This window comes from Haemaphysalis longicornis, unplaced genomic scaffold, assembly GCF_048455015.1.
Source record: "Haemaphysalis longicornis isolate Haplotype H1 unplaced genomic scaffold, Haemaphysalis longicornis Haplotype H1 scaffold_3, whole genome shotgun sequence".
Taxonomy (NCBI): Eukaryota; Metazoa; Arthropoda; class Arachnida; order Ixodida; family Ixodidae; genus Haemaphysalis; species Haemaphysalis longicornis.
Window position 1 is genome coordinate 5,442,575 of NW_027526335.1, and position 17,359 is coordinate 5,459,933.

Consider the following 17,359-nt stretch of genomic DNA (forward strand, 5'->3'; position numbering starts at 1 on the left):
TGCTTGAAGAGGTCCCACACATGAAAAGTGCAAATACTTGACTGCAAACTTTTTTTTCTTTCACAAAAACCCTTTATTTTCACAAAGAAAGACTAAGGGTTCGGGGACAGATATCTTACCTTAACTTCAGGTGTCTTATACGTCGTGTCAAAGAGCTATATATACACTTTTTTGTTCAAATTAAAAATGTCGAGCAGACACACTTGACGCATCTCCCTAGAAAATACTGTGAACTATAATTCCTAGGTCGACATAAGATCTGCCAAGTGCTGTCCCAATCTGTTACATCTGTCCCAATCAAATAAAGCTTGTCTTTGAAAACGCCCCACTGTTTTTGTGAAAAAGCGGGTATTTTGAATTTTTGTTTGTATTTTGTGTTTATGGTCGCTTTAAACTAGTAAACTTTTTTTTTTCTCACCTCGCTGATAACTCAGCGCCCTGAACCGGTTCGGCCCCCTTATTTAGTCCAACCGGAACTGAACCGGGACGATATGAATTTACACGAACCCGAACCGCAACTGAACCGATATTTTTTTTTCGGTTCCACACTGATATACACATATGTAATATCCGCGCATGAACGTCAAATGTTGTACGCGCGGCAGATGTCTTTTGTTGGCATAACTTCCGCGGCGTTTCTCTGGTGAGTATTCACGTGGTAGGAAGAGCTTGACGTCTAATGGCCGCATTTCCTGTGCTGCCTTACGCGACGGGCCAAGAGTTGGTACTACATCTTGCTTCCTCTTTCTATTTTTCAGGAAAGAAAGGACCTGTTGGAGGTATGTGGTACCTTTTTCATTACAAGAAGTGCTTTCGCGTGAATAAAAAGGTCTGTACCTACAGACAAAATGTTACGGGAGCTTTCATTTCCAGAACCGCAACGTTTAAAGGGGCCCTAAATAGGCTGCCAAAGGTCGCCATTTCAATCACGCAATCGCTAGAGTACGCCTTCACGACAACGTATACTACATATTACACAAACACTCAGAAAATACCTTCCTCTCTTTCCTTGTTTACCTATCCTCGTAGCCGTACTGCCGCGCTCTGCTGACGTACGGCAGAATGCTCTGACGCAGCGTCTATGACGCACGAAGCACTGAACAGCACGGCGCCGCTATTGGTGGACCCATTTAAGTGCTGTAGCCAATCAGCGTTCCCGGCTCCGGGGGAAACGCGGGTGCGGCGGTGCGGTTCCGGCGAGCGGCGCTCCGCTAAAGCAGCGATGAAGAGAAAACACAAGTTTGGCTCGTTCAAAAGATTGCCTCGTTGGAATCATACTGACACCACTTTTAACGTAAACTTCGCTCAAATAAGCTACATAATTAGGAAAGAAGGGAATAGACACGCGACACACTAGCCCATTTCCCGTAACAGAACCTATGTTGTCACGTCAATTCATCAAGCGGACAGGATACATTGAAAAACCGTTTAATATACGAGGACTATCTTCCGGAGCACACGACAAGTACGTAAACACTCAAAGAAGTGTTTTATTGGTTTGAGCTCGCCTAAAAGTCGTGAAGGATGGCGTCGACTCACGCTGCAGCAGATGTCTTCCTGTTCGGCGTAGAAATCAAGGCGACTGTCGCGTCCCGTAGAGGCTTGCAGGAAGTTGTCCCAGCCGTCGCCGCCAGCAGCCAAGGGAGCGTAGCCCTAGTGGCGATGTGGAACTGGCGTCGCAGCGTAGCCCGAGCGTCGCCGCCTGTAGCCCAGCTGGTTCCCGTTTCTGGAGTTGCCGACTGTGCGTTGCCGCGGGGGTGTCGGTAGACCTGAGACGTCGTCAGGCCCCGTTGACGCTGGGGTCGGTTCCAGGACCGTCGGTGGTGGTAATGGCCCGAAAAATGGCGCATACCCACTTAGGGGGATTGGCCAAGAAGAGTTATGTTTTCATTACAATCAATCATGCGAGGCAAAATAATGTAGCAGAAGAAATAATTTGGTCTAGGTTAATGAGAGAGAGAGAGAAAACACGAAAAAACAACAGAGAGAAGAGTAGAAAACTATTGTAAAAGACAGCCTAATCGGAATGTTTTTAGCACTGCAGACGAGCTGTCTTCGAAATGAAGGAGTGGATGGCGTTGCACACGTCCCTATGGCATCAGCCCAGCCTAGTCCCCCCAAACGACAAAATCACCGGTACAGTCAAAGGCAGTCCAAGAAGTAGCAGGGGAATCTCCAGCAGCCTTCTCCGATGGTTAGAAAATCGACGGCAAAAAAGAAAGAAATGCTCTTCGGATTCAATTTCTTGGCAAAAGTGTCGCCTGGTCTTCTCTTCTTCCTTTTCCCGACGCTTGCCTCGTTCCTCTTCTTCTTCTGGTCTCGATGATCATTTCCCTGTTTGCATACTTCTTACCTTCTTGACTGGCACATACTCCTTGGGAGGTTTCGGTGCATACCCGTTCGGGGGGTTACTCATGACAGATGTCATACCAGCCAGCTCTGAGATTGGCGGAGGCCGGCAAAAGCAAACGCAAATTAGTCGGGGTTTATAAGCTTGCCGAACGAGCTATTTGCGCTTAAATTTAGGGCACATTCTTTTTAAAAGCAGTAATAATGGTGGGACAAACAATGGAAGTTACGAAAGCACACGTAAACATAGAAATACCGATGCGTACTGCTGTTGGTACTGCGCGCACTATGCTTGGTTTAGCTGCACAGAACTGCGGGGCTTTGGAGTTGTCTCAGACGACACTGGCCGATTGACGGAGGCAACAGTGTCTTACGCGACCATATTTGTCGAGTGAGCACTATGTTTCACGAAATGATTGTTTTCTCCCTGAACAAAAACAAGCCCGGTTTAAATACGGCCAAAAAAAAAAAAAAAAAAAAACCAAAGGTAGAAAACGGCTTGCCATGGTATGGTGGCGCCGTCTAGGTTCACTAACGGTAAACAAGGCTTTCCAATCGGCTGCAGAGCGGTCGGTTTCTGTGGTGTCATTGCAGACCACGAAAACGCGCTATTTAGCGGGAAAATCAAAATTTTAACTTAGATTAATTAATTTCGCAGTGAATAAAGCATCGTTTGCACTCGGACAAGCGCTGGGGGCACTATAAAACACGAAATCTTTCGAACAACACAAACGTATTTTTTTCTTCATTGCTCCTTTAAGGGCGGAGGGGTATGATTGCTTCGGAGGTGCTATGACAGGCTAAAAGCTCCAGGCTTATTGCTGGCTCTTTTTAATGAACGATAACTCGGCTAATATTCAACACTTTTAAACCATTTTTCCGGCAGGACATTCCTTCGCTAGTACTCCAGCAATTGCGCACGTAAAATCGCGACATTTGGAATCCTGTTTAGGGCCCCAACGAGGGGGCAATTCGCTTGCATTTACAGAATTCCACTAGAATTTGCATAACGTGTAACGACTACGTGTAAGCTATAAAAGTAGTGGCCGGTATAACTGGCTTCTCAACTATCACTGGCACGCTCACAGTGCGTGGAATCCTCTGCCCTGAAGAATACGCACCATATTCCGCCACATTAAGAGGTCCCAACTTCGTCATCGTAATGAGGGCCCAAGTTTATTCAATGTTACACTTACTGTAAAAGTCGAGGTGAATCGTCAGGCCCAGGTGAATAGTCAAAAAATGAATTTGGTTGGCTAGAGCCGTCGTGGCAACCATGCGTCCTGTAGCATAGCCAAGATTGCCAAGGGCACTCGCTTTCTAGTATAGTTATGTGCTTAGACGGAAAGCGAACTCATTAGTTGCATGTTTGCAGTCTCTGTCACTCTTATGTGTACTCACTTTGTTTGGTTGATTTCGTGCCGGTCGTGCTCGATAAGGGACGTGAGGACCAGGCGTGAAGTCAGGAGAACCGAAATTACTTTTATTCGGGCTCACTCTGTAATATGCTTCTCGTAAAACTGTTTGCATGCCCCTTTTCCTTTGCCGCTTCAGGCCTCGAGAATTCGTGCAAGGCAGCACTTTTGCGAAATATAAAAAAAAAATAAAGCGCATTTCCATCTGGTGTTTCTGCTACACTGAAGTCGAGAAGGGCAGATGGAGCTGCTGCAAAGGGCGCTTCTGCGTATTCATAATAAGGATTAGTCATTACAGTCTGAGCGAGTTGGGCTGACTTAGTCAATTAGCTCGGTCAACCCTATCGGAGCAGACTGAGCCAACCCTTGTAAATTTTTTTTTTTCCTCTTGTGCGGGCCCATAAATGTCGCTGACTTGTTTCAGGCCTGTGAACCAGGTGGGAATACGAGCCTTCGTTTTGCACTCGTAATGTGTATTGGAGCTTGCTTATAAACACTGAGAAGGTGCGTGAAAGGGACATCTTCAGTGTCTTTACGCAAAACATTTTTTTTTACCGAAAGGACAAAATTTCGTTTTTTGTTGCGAGATTAGTTCTGGCTTAGGCTCCATTCCAAGAACCGGGTATCAGCAGCCGTCATAGTAGCACCTCTCGGCAGTTTTATTGCGTGAGCAATGGATTGGCCATGTCGGCAAACATTCCCGCTGCCGATCCGACAACAGAGCGAAAGAACAGATGACGTAAGAGTGCGGGGCTACGGCGAGGCTGCCTTCGCACCGCTAGTCAACGTCAAGTCGAAGCGCGGCGCACTCGTCCCACGCGGCCTCGACACTCCCGCCACTGCTTCTCCAGCCAATGCAGAGTGGCGAAAGAGGAAGAAACGGGAACGACGGCGACGAAGCGGCAATACTTGTGGGCAACAAAAGGAGCGACAGGCAGCCAATGGCGCTGCTGAATTGGGCAAATGTGAGCACCGAGCCGGTTAGAGCGCTAAGCGCCGTTGGTATGGTGTGCGCGGAGCGAGCGAGAAACGCCGTGTTTGGGACTTCTGAAACCAAAGCAAGGCTTGCGCATCAGGCCTAGTCTCAGGTCCGCGAAGGAGAGGGACAAGATGCTCACACATTCTCAAGTATCCACCAATAGATCTTCCATTAATTTTTTTTCTAACGCCTAAAATGTGCAAATGCTAAAATGTGCAAATGGCGGGGCTGCATGCTTAAAACAACGGGCTTCGCTAGCCTCCCCGTAGAGGCTAGCGAGGCAGACTTCACTACGTGCTAGAAAATATTTACCAGAGTGCGGGTCCGCGGGTACTTTCTTTCGTGTTGGCATTGCAAAGCTTCATAACTTGCCCGTGGGAGGCCGTGCGACCAAATATAAAGAGTAAGTCCATACGCAAGAACTGCGGCAGAGGTTGAGTGCGAGGCTGCCTAAGTTAAGGTCACGGGACAGACGGCACCACCCAAAGTATGTTCGAGCCGTGAAATTAGGCAACCTCGTTATCAGCACCGTTATCGGACATTGCGCATGACGCAAGCAGATGCTCCGCGCGTTGTTTGTCGCTTTCTGTGTAACCTGCAGAGAAGATAACAGGACGAAGCTCAGGGCCATGATTTCCCCGGCTTGACTTGCAGTGCCGGGTAGCACGCTCAGATCCTAACTTTAGTGCTGAAGGACACAGCCAAACGTCCCGGACTTTGTGCGTCCCGGGTGTGTTGTGGCGTTCGGTGCGTGGCATTCAGTGTAGTGCTTCTGTGGCGGCCCCTGGCGGCGGCCGTGGTGGGCAACAACGACGCAGGTGGCGGGGCGGCGGCGGCGGTTCCCAACCCGGAGCCCGGCACGTGCCTGCCGAGCAAGCAACTCGTCGAGTTTCCGAAGCCCAGCGATCCCAGCATCATCTTGTGGCCGCCGTGCACACGCGTGCCTCGCTGCGGAGGCTGCTGCCCGAGCTCCATACTCAAGTGCGCGCCCACCAAGACCAGCAACGTCACCTTCAAGGTTCACCATTGATTGATTGATTGATTGATTGGTTTCATCTTATATTCATATGAATAGTGCGCATAGCTAACAAGAATATATCGCAATAAATTTATTCATTACCTGTAAGTCATATCATGCCTCGCGTTCCTTTTGTCAAGCTTTAGTTCCAATCTCACATAAGGTAAAGATTTTCACGTAGTGGCTTTTCAGCTTCATCTAAAGGCTTGTCAGCTTGTCCAGAAAACGTGCATATCGAGGACAGACCTCAACATGTTCTTATGCGTGAATATACGCGCGCAATGGCCGACGGATACCAACAGCTGCGTGTACGTGGCTGTAAATGCAGTTTTCATCTATTCCGTTCGGGTAACATTGCCCTGGCAGTAGTGTCAGAGTAAAAAAACAATGAGACATAGTAATTACCTGCTGATTTCTTCTGCGAAGACCGTTTCTTTTTTAAAGCGACTCTCTCACCGTTACCGTGGTGTCTGTTATGCCGGGCTGTCCAGCGTGTATACAGTATACCGATCTGGCGACAGGTGATCAAGGCCCAGTACCCGGAGCCTGGCGCGAGCAAGTTCAACTTCGTGGGCCACGAGATCGTGACGCTGGAGAAGCACGACAAGTGCGGCTGCGAGTGCAAGGAGCGGCCCTCGGACTGCAACGCGCTGCAGCAGTACACCGAGTGCCGCTGCGTGTGCCGCAACACCCGCGACATGGAGGCCTGCAGCGGGCCCGAAATGCTGTGGGACCACCGGGACTGCCGCTGCAAGTGCCGAGACTACGCCGAGTGCTCCAGCGGGTTCTTCTACAACGTGCGGAGCTGCAGGTATTTGTCCTGGAAGTCAGGATAGGAAGGCGCACATATTTAAGCCTATTTTCTTCTCTCTGCTGCAGAAACGGAACGGGTTCCGTAAAACATTGCTCGTTCCTGAAAAATCGCTCCTGTAGGCCAGTAACAAAATGCCGTTACTGTCCTCTCTTTCATATAACCGGTTTATTTTGTTTTTAGAAATGTTTATTAAGAAATGACGGGTCCCACCCGAAATGGTTCCGTAAAATGTTGCTCCTGGAGTGAATTCGGCCTCCCTTCCGTATAACTGGTTTTAGGAAAACGAAATCATTTCCGCTGGGCACCGTTTGTGAAGCTCGAAAAGAAAAGAAAACTGTACTCGCCGGGGAAGGGGCACGGGGAATAAATGAATGAAAATGTTTAACGAACAACAGTGCGATTGTTAGGGCACCCGCAGGGTGGAGCGGTCTTCTTTCCCGGGTCAAGCTGGATCGTATAAGAACTTGCTGGTCAACCGCGCCGTCCACAGTTGCATGGAGGCGTTGTGGACGGGCTGCAACAAAGAAAGAAACGCGAACGATTATAGAAGACACAAAAAATGGCAAGGAAAGCAAACGACGCGCTGCAGAGGCATACGTTTACAAGCAAAGGGGCACCAAAAATGCCTCGACACAGTCTGGAGATATATAAGCACAGGCGTAGGCGTATAGGGCTGTGAGCTAAACTGGAGGTCGAAAGAGTGGTTTATATACTCCCAAGTTGAATAAGCCAAGAAAAGTAACGTATAAGATAAGTTAAACGGCACGGACGTTTGTGCGAAGAATGCAAGCTACACCCATACGTGCCTTATGCGCCTTCGCGGATGTTTTGAAGTACACTGAGGGTAGCAAGCAAGTTGGCCTTAACTAGTAACGCGCCTAGTTTGCTAAATGTCGCGCTATGGCGAGCTAGAAAACCAGAAAGACGTTAAAACTCGCATAGCAGCTTTGCCATTTTGCGTGCAGGGATTCGTGACGTTATAAGATTTGAAAGTCGCATGGAGGAACTTAGCTTGTTATAAAACGCATGAACGTATTGCAAACGCGTGTATCTGGCAACTTTTCAGTAGTTATATTCTTCCCGACTGATTCTATACAACTGCTGCCTTTCTGACAATTTTGTAGCGGCTTACATAACGTCACTCATATTTTTAAACATGAAGGAAAGAGACAAACATTTTTAATTTTTGTGGTTATTCTTAAACGAAAAAAATTCCCCCGCACCTCCCCGAGGGGGATTGTGAGGATGCAGAAATGCATTGGGTGCACCGATGAGTGTGATGCGATTAATGGCGAAGAGAGAGGCGAGAGTGTGAGCGTAATCATTTATTTTTTTCTTTTCCCACACCCGTCATTTCCGCCTCGTTATAGAGAAGCGTCTTCGAGACCGCGTTGAGCGCAACCGCCAACTGCAGAGGATCGTTCACGTCAAAGTCGTCGGGAATCGTTTCGAACTCACCGTCAGCATCATCGACGTCGTCTTCCTGCGGTTCCTCTCGTTCGCCGCGGTCATCGAAGTGATCGAGCCGACTCCAATCGACCCGAACGTTGATGGCGCGATACAGCGGGGTGTGTTCCAGGTGCTTGAGCCAAGCCAGGATGTTGCCGCGCTTCACCAACCCGCGCTTGTACGTTGCCGGACTCATCAGCCTCCGCTTGATGTGAACGTCGAACGCAACGTCCTCGGGTACCATGCGAGGAAGGCACCGCACAAACTTCGATACGTCGATGGGCACGTTCACCGCCTGTCCCTTGATTCCAAACTGCCCGTTGCCTCGAGTCAGCCGCCTGATGCTCATGAAGGGGAGTCGAGGCGCGATGAGCCGCTCTTCGACCGGGTTCAGATCGGGAAGATGCGCCGGCCGAGGAGGATAACGGTAGCCAAAACTCACGCAGCCCTCCTCTTCGCAGCTTTGTCTTCTTCTCCTTCTTCTTCTTCAGCGGTTCCCCTACGGGAAGATGACGATGGTGGTTGAACGCGAAGCTATCTCGTGATGGATTGTTTGGTTGGCCAATCCCTAGGGGCATCATGCCACAATCATCATCTCACGCAGCCCTCCTCTTCGCAGCTTTGTCTTCTTCTCCTTCTTCTTCTTCAGCGGTTCCCCTACGGGAAGATGACGATGGTGGTTGAACGCGAAGCTATCTCGTGATGGATTGTTTGGTTGGCCAATCCCTAGGGGCATCATGCCACAATCATCATCAGACGCGCTGCGGACGCCGGCCAAGGGAGGCACGACAAGCCCCGACTATAATGCATTTCTGCATAAAAGAATAACTTTAGACAATGAATAACCGCTGAGAAAACTACGAAATGCCGAGTCTTTGCGTTCATACAAAAAATTTGCTTGCTTTCAGTGCGCTATTCTTAGACTTCATGGCGGCAGGACAAGTGATGTGCAGGGCTGTCGACTGCGTCAAATTTTCGTAGACTAAACTTCCAGACCGTTTGTAAATTGTCAATAATATGAGTCACTCCTTATTTTGCCAGTTTCCAGAAGGAATGCCACATCTCTTTTTTTTTTCCTTTTTCTAGTTCACACTCTTTGTAAGACCTCGTAAATACATTATTCATGAGCAAAACGCACCAATAGTAAAAGAAATTTGCGCAATGTGCACTAGTGATGCAAGGCTGCAGGAGCTGGTGTTCGACCTAGCCTTTTCCGGTTTTGCTAAGTTCTGCTAGGCTTTGATAGGCTTTGCTAAGTTTTGTTAAAGGGGTCCTGAAATGCCTTCCGCCGATGCATGGATGTACATGTAACCAAATAAAGCAATGTATTAGCAATCTCCTCCTGCAAGAATTTTGTTAAAGCGATGAGTATTAGCTGAGAAATCGTAAATCAAAAACCGCGAATTATCGTCGCGCCGTATTTCCTCCTCCTTTCAACTGTTTCTTCGCTGTTGGCCTCCCCTCCCATGATGCTCCGCTCCTCAGCGGTGACGTACTTCCGCTATTGCGCTCCCACAGACTGCCGTCTGCTACGGGCCAGCTCTTTCGGCTTTTTCATCTCTGTAGACACCATGGAGACAGGCTGGAAAAGCGAACGAATGACCTGGCCGCATGTGTGCGGCCTGGCCTTGCCCTTTCGCGGTGTACGTAGCTGCAGGGCTGCAGTTGGTATCGGCGGCGAACTCGCAGCCGCGTGGGGAGAATCGTGCGCTCGTTCCCTTTGGTGCACCGCGCACTGTTTATCCAAAAAGCGCGCTCTCAGATGTGGCCCCGCTGGTGCCGGGTGTTATTTTGCGGTGGTTGTAATTCCTACTACCGGCGGCATGTGAAAAAAGACATTTTCAACCGACACAGAACCCGTGCACAAAACGCGCCGGATCGGATCGCTTTATCAGCGGCGATGAACGTGAAGGCGAAGAGCAAACCAACGCTGCACTCGATCAGCGAGAACCCGTGTTCTGACAAGCTGCACCCATGTGTTGCATTCAACACTGACGGGAAAGCGTTTGTTTGCACTTGTTTGGATAGTCGTAAAATGTCCAAACACTCCGGCCACCCGTGACTCCGGCCATAGAGATAATATACTGACTCCGCTAGCAGAAGATCAGCCGGCGAGACATTTCGGAAAACCTTTGACAGATGGCGCCGTATGCATTAGTGTGTCGCTACGCGAAACTGATGAGACGCTCTACTAAAACTCCCATCGCGGTGTCACGTAGCGGGACGCAAAAATTTAGCGTCTAGCGTATGCAAAGGCCACAAACGCTGTACTAAAACTCTATTAGCAGCAAAAAAGGGTGCGTATGTGAAACCGCTTGCGTTTACAAAGCTGCATGCCGAGCGCGTACGTTTCAAACCTAGTGACATCGTTTAAATACACTGGCAAGCACAGTGTAACGTAGTCAGATATCAACCGTATGCTCAGGCGACAAGCAAGAGCTTGTTTTATGTGGGGCGGAGATTGCGCATAAAGGCCCGTTCGCACTTGCGACGAAAGCGAGTGAGAGCGGCCGGAATTCCGTCGCTTTGTTGCGCGACGATCGTTTTTGTCGAATGGTCGGGACAAATTTTGGTTGCGCGACAGAATTCTCGTCGCTTTCGCTCGCTTTCGTCGCAAGCGGGAATGGAAAGTTCTGCCGCTGCCGTCTGCTACGCAGCTCGGAGGTAACCGCGCGATCTGCTCGGGCCGGATGAACGCGCACACTCCCGCACGGCAGCGCCCCAAGCGGCAGACGGCCGCGTACATCGCTCCCGGCGCCCGCCTGGAGCCCGCACTCGGCACACTAGCCAGTAAATTTCAGGCACTATAATGGAGGAAAGATTTTTTGCTTCCGATGAACCTAGTTCTTTGCCCCTGTGTTTTTAAATACGTGAAGTGGTTAGCACGTCGTCCTCACGCAGCTCTGTATCGTCGTAGCATCGCTGATTGTCCGAACGAAGCTTGCAGCTAAGCCAATGCAGCGACCGAAGCTGTGTGTGTGTGTGTGCATCGCCTCCTGTGTGTTGTGGACGCGTTCGTTTCGCGATGAAATGCGACCTTGTACTTCTGCGGGTGGATAGTGCTTCCCATGGTCTGGATTATCTTTCTCGAACGACGTACCACTCAATCTCGCATGGGGTATGTGTAGTGTGCCTGGTTAAAGCCTTCTCGCTTGCGCGCCAGAGTTGTGACTTGCTGCTCGTCCCCGCAAACCGGGTGTGAGGTGAGTGCCGTATTTACGACGGGCAGGAGGAGGCAACTCATCGTCTGTCAATCGAGGTTCAGACTTGCAACGCATGTTGTGACGTTGCGTTCGTTCGAAACGCATCTCTGGATTGTTTTGAAGTTGAATAAAATGTACGCGTCAAACCCGGGCATTCGGCTCAGGGCGTTCTCTGCGATTGCACCAAAGAAGTGCCACGGGACTTTCTTTATGGTACGTACTCACGTAAGATAAAATCCACGTCGTGTTATGGCCGTGTTGCATTCAATACAAACGGTTAAGCGTTTGTTTACACTTGTTTCGTTTGTCGTAAAATGTCAAAGCACTCCGGCACTCCGCTGGCAGATCAGCCGGCGAGCCGACGCTGAGCAGACGACTCATCTCTTTGCCGGAAGTGCGTGAAAAAGCCGCCCAATAGCAGGATGTCTAGCTCATGACGAACATCTGGGAATCGATGATGTAGACATGTGAAGATGGCGGCGTCCAAAAACACGAAGGAAAGGGTGAGAAAAAAGCGACAAACTTTGCAACAAAAGTGTGAGCTTTCCGCTGCGCGTAAAAGAGTAATACTTGGCACAGGTGACGTTGGCGACCCAATCTAGCGATTGCGCTAGTTCATTTAGTGTGCTCAAAATGCCTTTCAGGGCCCCTTTAAGTTTTGCCATTTTCTTGCTAGGCTAGGCGAAGTTATGAGAGGTGAGTCCAAGTTCAGCCGGATTTTACAAGGACGTTTCGGTCGATCTCCCACACTGTCGGCGGATCCCAGGGGGGAGAAGCTATAGGTCGACTCCCAGCCCAGCTGTTTCTCCACATTTGCACAACTAGTTCAAGCTGCGCCGTTTTTTTTTTTTTTGCGTTTTAGTAGCGCAGGAAAGATTATCACCTTAAAAATGGTATAGTAATGGGTGCACACTGCACATACTGTTACGATTCAGTGCGCCGCTACCGTGTTCGCGCGTGCTGCAAGTTGCGGAGTGCTCCGGTGCTGTGTAAGAAAGCTGCCTCGGACAGGTTACAGCTTGCCGGAGAATGGCCGGCGCGTGGGAGCCTCGCTGTCGGTGACTTAAAGGGACCCAGAAAAGCCTTTTGTAAAAGTTACAAAAGGCCTTTACTGTCGCGTAGTACGAATATAGCGATCCAATGCCGTTGGAATTATTGATCTACATTCAGTATTAGCTGTGCCAGAAGCAATTAAGTGCACCTCTGCCACCTTGCCGATCGATTCCTCCTCCTTCTCTGCTTCTTTCAAAGCAACTGGAAACACTGGGAATACCCATGTGACATCGCGACGCTCGACGCTCGCGACGCTCGACATCGCGACGCTCTCCGCTAGCTACATTCCTGCGCCTACGCACGCGTCAATCGTTGCAGACCCGCCTTTGCCTCGGGATCGCGCAGGAAGGAGGAAGAGCAACCGGAAGCCAATGGCAGTGACGTTGCCGGCGACCGACGATCGGCCGAAGCAGAGGGGCGCCTCGCCGTTGCGTCAGCCGCGATCGCCGTTGCGTCAGCCGCGGTCGGCTCGCTGCGGCGGCGCGCTCATCGGCTGAGAAAGGCGATCTTCAAAAATTGTTTACAAATTATCCGTACAACGTATGGGGCTCACACTTGGCTCAAAAATCATCCGTTATGTATTCTACCACCTGAATTCATTTGATTGCCACCTTCACAAGGCTTTTCTGGGTCCCTTTAAGGCCGCAGAACACGAAGCGAACGATTCTTTGTGTTGAGACTTTCCCCGGCGAAGCGGACGCCGCACCCGAGATCTCCCCTTCCCCCTCTCAGACTCAACGAGCGCCGCTACTGCCGGCGTCGCGAACTCGGAAAGAGTGTTGTGTGTGTCTACTAGTTTCGGGCCGTGTGCACAGAAGCACTGGGAAAACCGAGCAGCCGTTACAGCTTTTATCACCCTCTCTCGGTGGATAGTTCAGTTCGTTTTGCAGCAGCGAATTCATGTTGTCGCTCTGTTCGTGGCATTGCTGTAAGCTCGCCCGGAAGGTATTGTTCCTTTATTGCTTCGGCTTATCTCTCGCCATGGGATAAACTTCCTTAGTTAAGCTTACCTCCGGCTTCTGGCCGTCATCACCGAGGCCGCAACTTCTGCCGGCCGCTCGACCACCACGCTGCCTCATATGACTAAGGCTCTGGTTCGAGGACGCCTTCCTGAATGTAACAACACGCATATGCCCCTTCTACTCACTCTCGAGCAGGCGCGAAAGCCGGCTTCACTGTTATACGCCTCGAGCTTCGCGATCGCTGCGCCGCCTGCCGCCGCTTCTCCGCGGCGTTGACGGGATTTGCGCTGCGTGGCTGATAGGGGCTCGTGCGGTGTTTTGGTTCTGTTTCGCTTCTTTTCGCCTTTCCACGCCCTAAAAAAAACTTGTTATGGTGACGTCTATAGGCAAAGAGTACGTTTAGGTCACTTAAAAAACAGCTGCGTCTTCGTAGAGTACGCGATCGCCTGCAAGAGCTGCCCGGGGACGCGGTTCTGCGCGCTTCGTCGCCGCTCTTCCGGGCGTCGGCGATGGCAGCAGCATATCACCAATGTCACCTCCAAAACACCAGGAAAAAATGAATTCTACTGTCGCCTCGTTTAGACCTGATACTGCGCAATGAGAGGCTGGCTTCATTTTGCAGCGTGGACAACGAACGCGGCTTCGTTTCGAATATATACGTCGCAGAAAAATGTGTTTCAGGGATGTGATTACCCAATCCCGGACAATAACTAATGCCTGTTATAAGAATATAAACCATGCGAAAATGTTAAGTAAATTCCAAGCCTGTGCGTCGTTAAATATGTGCCCACACACGCCATATAGCAAGAACCAAGGCAAGTTAATGAAACCACGGGAAAAAAATGCTGTGCAAGTGCGGAATTAAGAAACATAATAACTCTAACAGAAATGAAAAAAAAAAAAACAGTGCAGCTTCTCACATGCTAAAGACGTTCGTCGAAACTTAAGCCAGGTAGGGTTCACTAAACCAACTATACGCGAAATGCACTGCTTTTTCGCGAGACATCGGTGGGGGCGAGGGGAGGGGGACGCTGTGTACAAATGCGGAGCGGAATCAAGCAATGAATGGTTTAGTAATCCCACACACAAATCTCGCGTTCACTTTCCTTTTGTTTTTCTACTTCAACGAAGAGCTGATCGTGCGGCGGACGCATTTTTGGAAGTATACAGGGTAAGTACTTCAACAAGCGATGAAAGGGGTCTTTGGAAGAGTGTGTCATGTGATAAGGCCCTCTGATTCCCGTTTCTGCTTTATTCTACAGGCTCCCTGTGCCATATGACGATATTTCGAAGAAGCATTAGACGCGGACGCGGATTAAATTCTAAGCCCGTCTCCGCGCTGCTCGCAGAGGCTATATGTGGCAGATGAATTTTGCGGGCGCTCACCTCACGACAAGACGACTCTGTCGTGTGCTGATCCCCGAGTATAATTATGAATTTTCCATCGTACTTTTGTTGAATATTCCCGAAATTAACACAGACTGGCTTGTAAATGGTGGTGATCAATATCTGAGGTACAATATTGGCAAACGTAACTGGCGTGCTGTCAGGCATGAGTGCTCCGCTGATTATGTAAGCGCACAAAACCGATTTAAATCGTAGTGTATAGCAGTAGCATGAACATCTCAGGAACCGGTGGTTACGGAGACACGGCTAGTAAATTCAGGTCAGTGTAACTACAATCGGCTCTATCATACGCCGGTTCCGCGACGCTGGCCTGTGGCACACACCTGGCGCTTATACAGACCGAATATACCACACTAAGATCGCGTCAGAAACATTTACACTCCCTTAAACACACCTTATTTGCGAACAGAGTGACTGCTCCACATAAACACGGATTTCAAACGCCCGCAAACGGTAAATCTGAGTCGTGAACGTGCCGCAAAAGCATCGGCGGATATGGGGAGCGGGGCGCGGACTCCCGCGGCTGCTTTAGAAACGGGCCGCTAGGGGGATTTCAGTGGCGCCCCTACAGGCCGCGCTCGAGGCGTATAATACCCTTTTTGAGATATTGCGCCCTTCGCATGCGGCACAGTTTTTTTTTTCTATTTTTTGTGGTGAGTGGGAGTGGGAATGGGGGCTAATGCCAGCGGACCAAGCTTAAACTTAAACAGCTCCGCTGTTAAAAGGGGGTAAACGTGCGGTCAACTAACAGCGTTTACCGAATTCCTGAAAGTACGAAGCGGGAAGGACGTCGGGCGTTAAAGGAGACACGAAGAGAAAACACAAGTTTGGTTCATTCAAAAGATTGCCTCGTTAGAATCATACTGACACCACTTTGAATGTAAACTTCGCTCAAATAAGCTACATAATTGAGAAAAAAGGGAATGGTCATGCGACCCACTTGCTCATTCCCCGCAACAGAACCTATGATGTCATATCAGACAGCTCTGCGATTGGCGGAGGGCGGCAAAAGCAAACGCAAATTAGGCAGAGCTTATAAGCTCCCCGAACGAGCCATTCGCGCTTAAATTTACGGCACATTCTATTTAAAGCCCTAAGAATGGTGGGACAAACAGTGCAAGTTACGAAAGCACACGTAAACATAGAAGTACCGATGCATATACTGCTGTTGGTACTGCGCGCACTACGCTTGGTTTAGCTGCACAGGACTGCGGAGCTTTGGGGTTGTTTCAGACGACACTGGCCGATTGATGCAAGCGACAATGTCTTACATGACCGTATTTGTCGGGCGAGCACCATGTTTCACGAAACGATTGTCTTTATGAACAAAACAAACCAGGTGAAAATACGTTCACAAACAAGTCCAAGGCAGAAAACAGCTTGCCGTGGTATGGTGGTGCCATCTAGGTTCACTAACGGTAAACAAGGCCCTGTGATGTCATTGCAGATCATGAAAACGCACGATTTGGCGGGAAAATCAATATTTTAACTTAAATTAATAAATTTCTCAGTGAATAAAGCATCGTTTGCATTCGGACAAGCGATGGGGGCACTATAAAACACGAAATCTTTCTAATAACACAAATTTTGTCTTCATGGCTCCTTTAAACCCCTATCCGGAATGCTGGCATTCATGCGTTCATGCCTACCCTCCCTTTGAACTATTGATGAGCCCCTTCCGACATAGGTTCTGCTGCCACAAAACCCCCTAACCCATCCGATCGTACGCTCTTGGATTCATCCACAGCCTTACAATACTTCATTGCTACCGACTTTTTCATTACAGTGACAACCAGGAATGTGCGTTAGATCTCGAGGCATAGTTTGTGAAGAAGCATACACAGTGCTCTAGCATTGAGAGTATATTATTATGAAGGCGAAAGAGCTAATATAAGTGATTTCGCCCACATTATTTCGGCATTCCTACCTGCCATGGCAGGTAATGGCACCCCATATATCAACCCTTATGTGGCAAATGTTCTTTATACCCTGAAAATCCACCCCTTATGTAATACCCGCTCTTACGAAGTGCCTCTTGTGGGACTCTGCTTGTCTCGTCTGCGATATTTTGCGCTTTTTTCACGCTCAACCTACAGGACACCGCTTTTGTTTGAGGGGTGATGGACGGGGATCCCCCGTAAGAACCGTGCGACGTCGATCCGCCGGCGGGCACCTCCTCCAGGAAGCGCGGACAGGAAGCGAGGACACCGAGCTCTACTCGGCACCCAGTGACGAGGACTCCGACGATGGGTTTCAGCTGTACCTGGGGAAAAAGGCGAAAAGAAGGCTCCTAACGGCTTCTTCGCGATCGAGCACCTCGACTGTGAAGCCCGTGCCTAAGCACCCTGTGCACACGATACTGTTCGTACCAGAGGCCAATACGGACAACTTGAGGCTGCTCAACAAGCACGCAGCCTCCGCGTTCCTCGAAGCTACTGTGCCAGGTGAGGTCAAGGACGTGAGGATAAATTCCCGGCGAAACATCTTGGCCGTCGACGTGGAGCATCGGAGTGCACTGGAGGTTTTTCGGAAGATTACGTCACTGCACGACATAAAAGTGCGAGCCCATGCCACCCCACCCCGTATGGAGACACAAAAATAGGCGTCATTTATGACATCGATACGTCTATCCCGGAGAAGGACCTGCCAATACTGATCAAACGTGCGGATGAAGGTGTCGTCATCAGACAAGTAAGCCGCATTGGTACGT

General features: G+C 49.7%; 1 protein-coding gene across 3 annotated transcripts in view; it reads left to right on the forward strand.

Annotated features, from left to right (window-relative positions):
• The window catches only part of LOC144173883 (uncharacterized), a 91,771-nt gene that overhangs the window by 61,193 nt on the left and 13,219 nt on the right, over window positions 1-17,359 (forward strand). For 2 of the 3 annotated variants that reach the window (XR_013323398.1, XM_077702185.1), the window contains exons 4-6: window positions 759-779; window positions 5,511-5,761; window positions 6,283-6,572. Coding sequence is in view for 2 of the 3 variants with exons in the window: in XM_077702185.1 (XP_077558311.1) it covers window positions 759-779; window positions 5,511-5,761; window positions 6,283-6,572 (562 nt within the window). In the remaining variant the exon portion in view is untranslated. The remainder of the gene's footprint in view (window positions 1-758; window positions 780-5,510; window positions 5,762-6,282; window positions 6,573-17,359) is intronic. The other variant, XM_077702186.1, reaches the window with a different exon arrangement.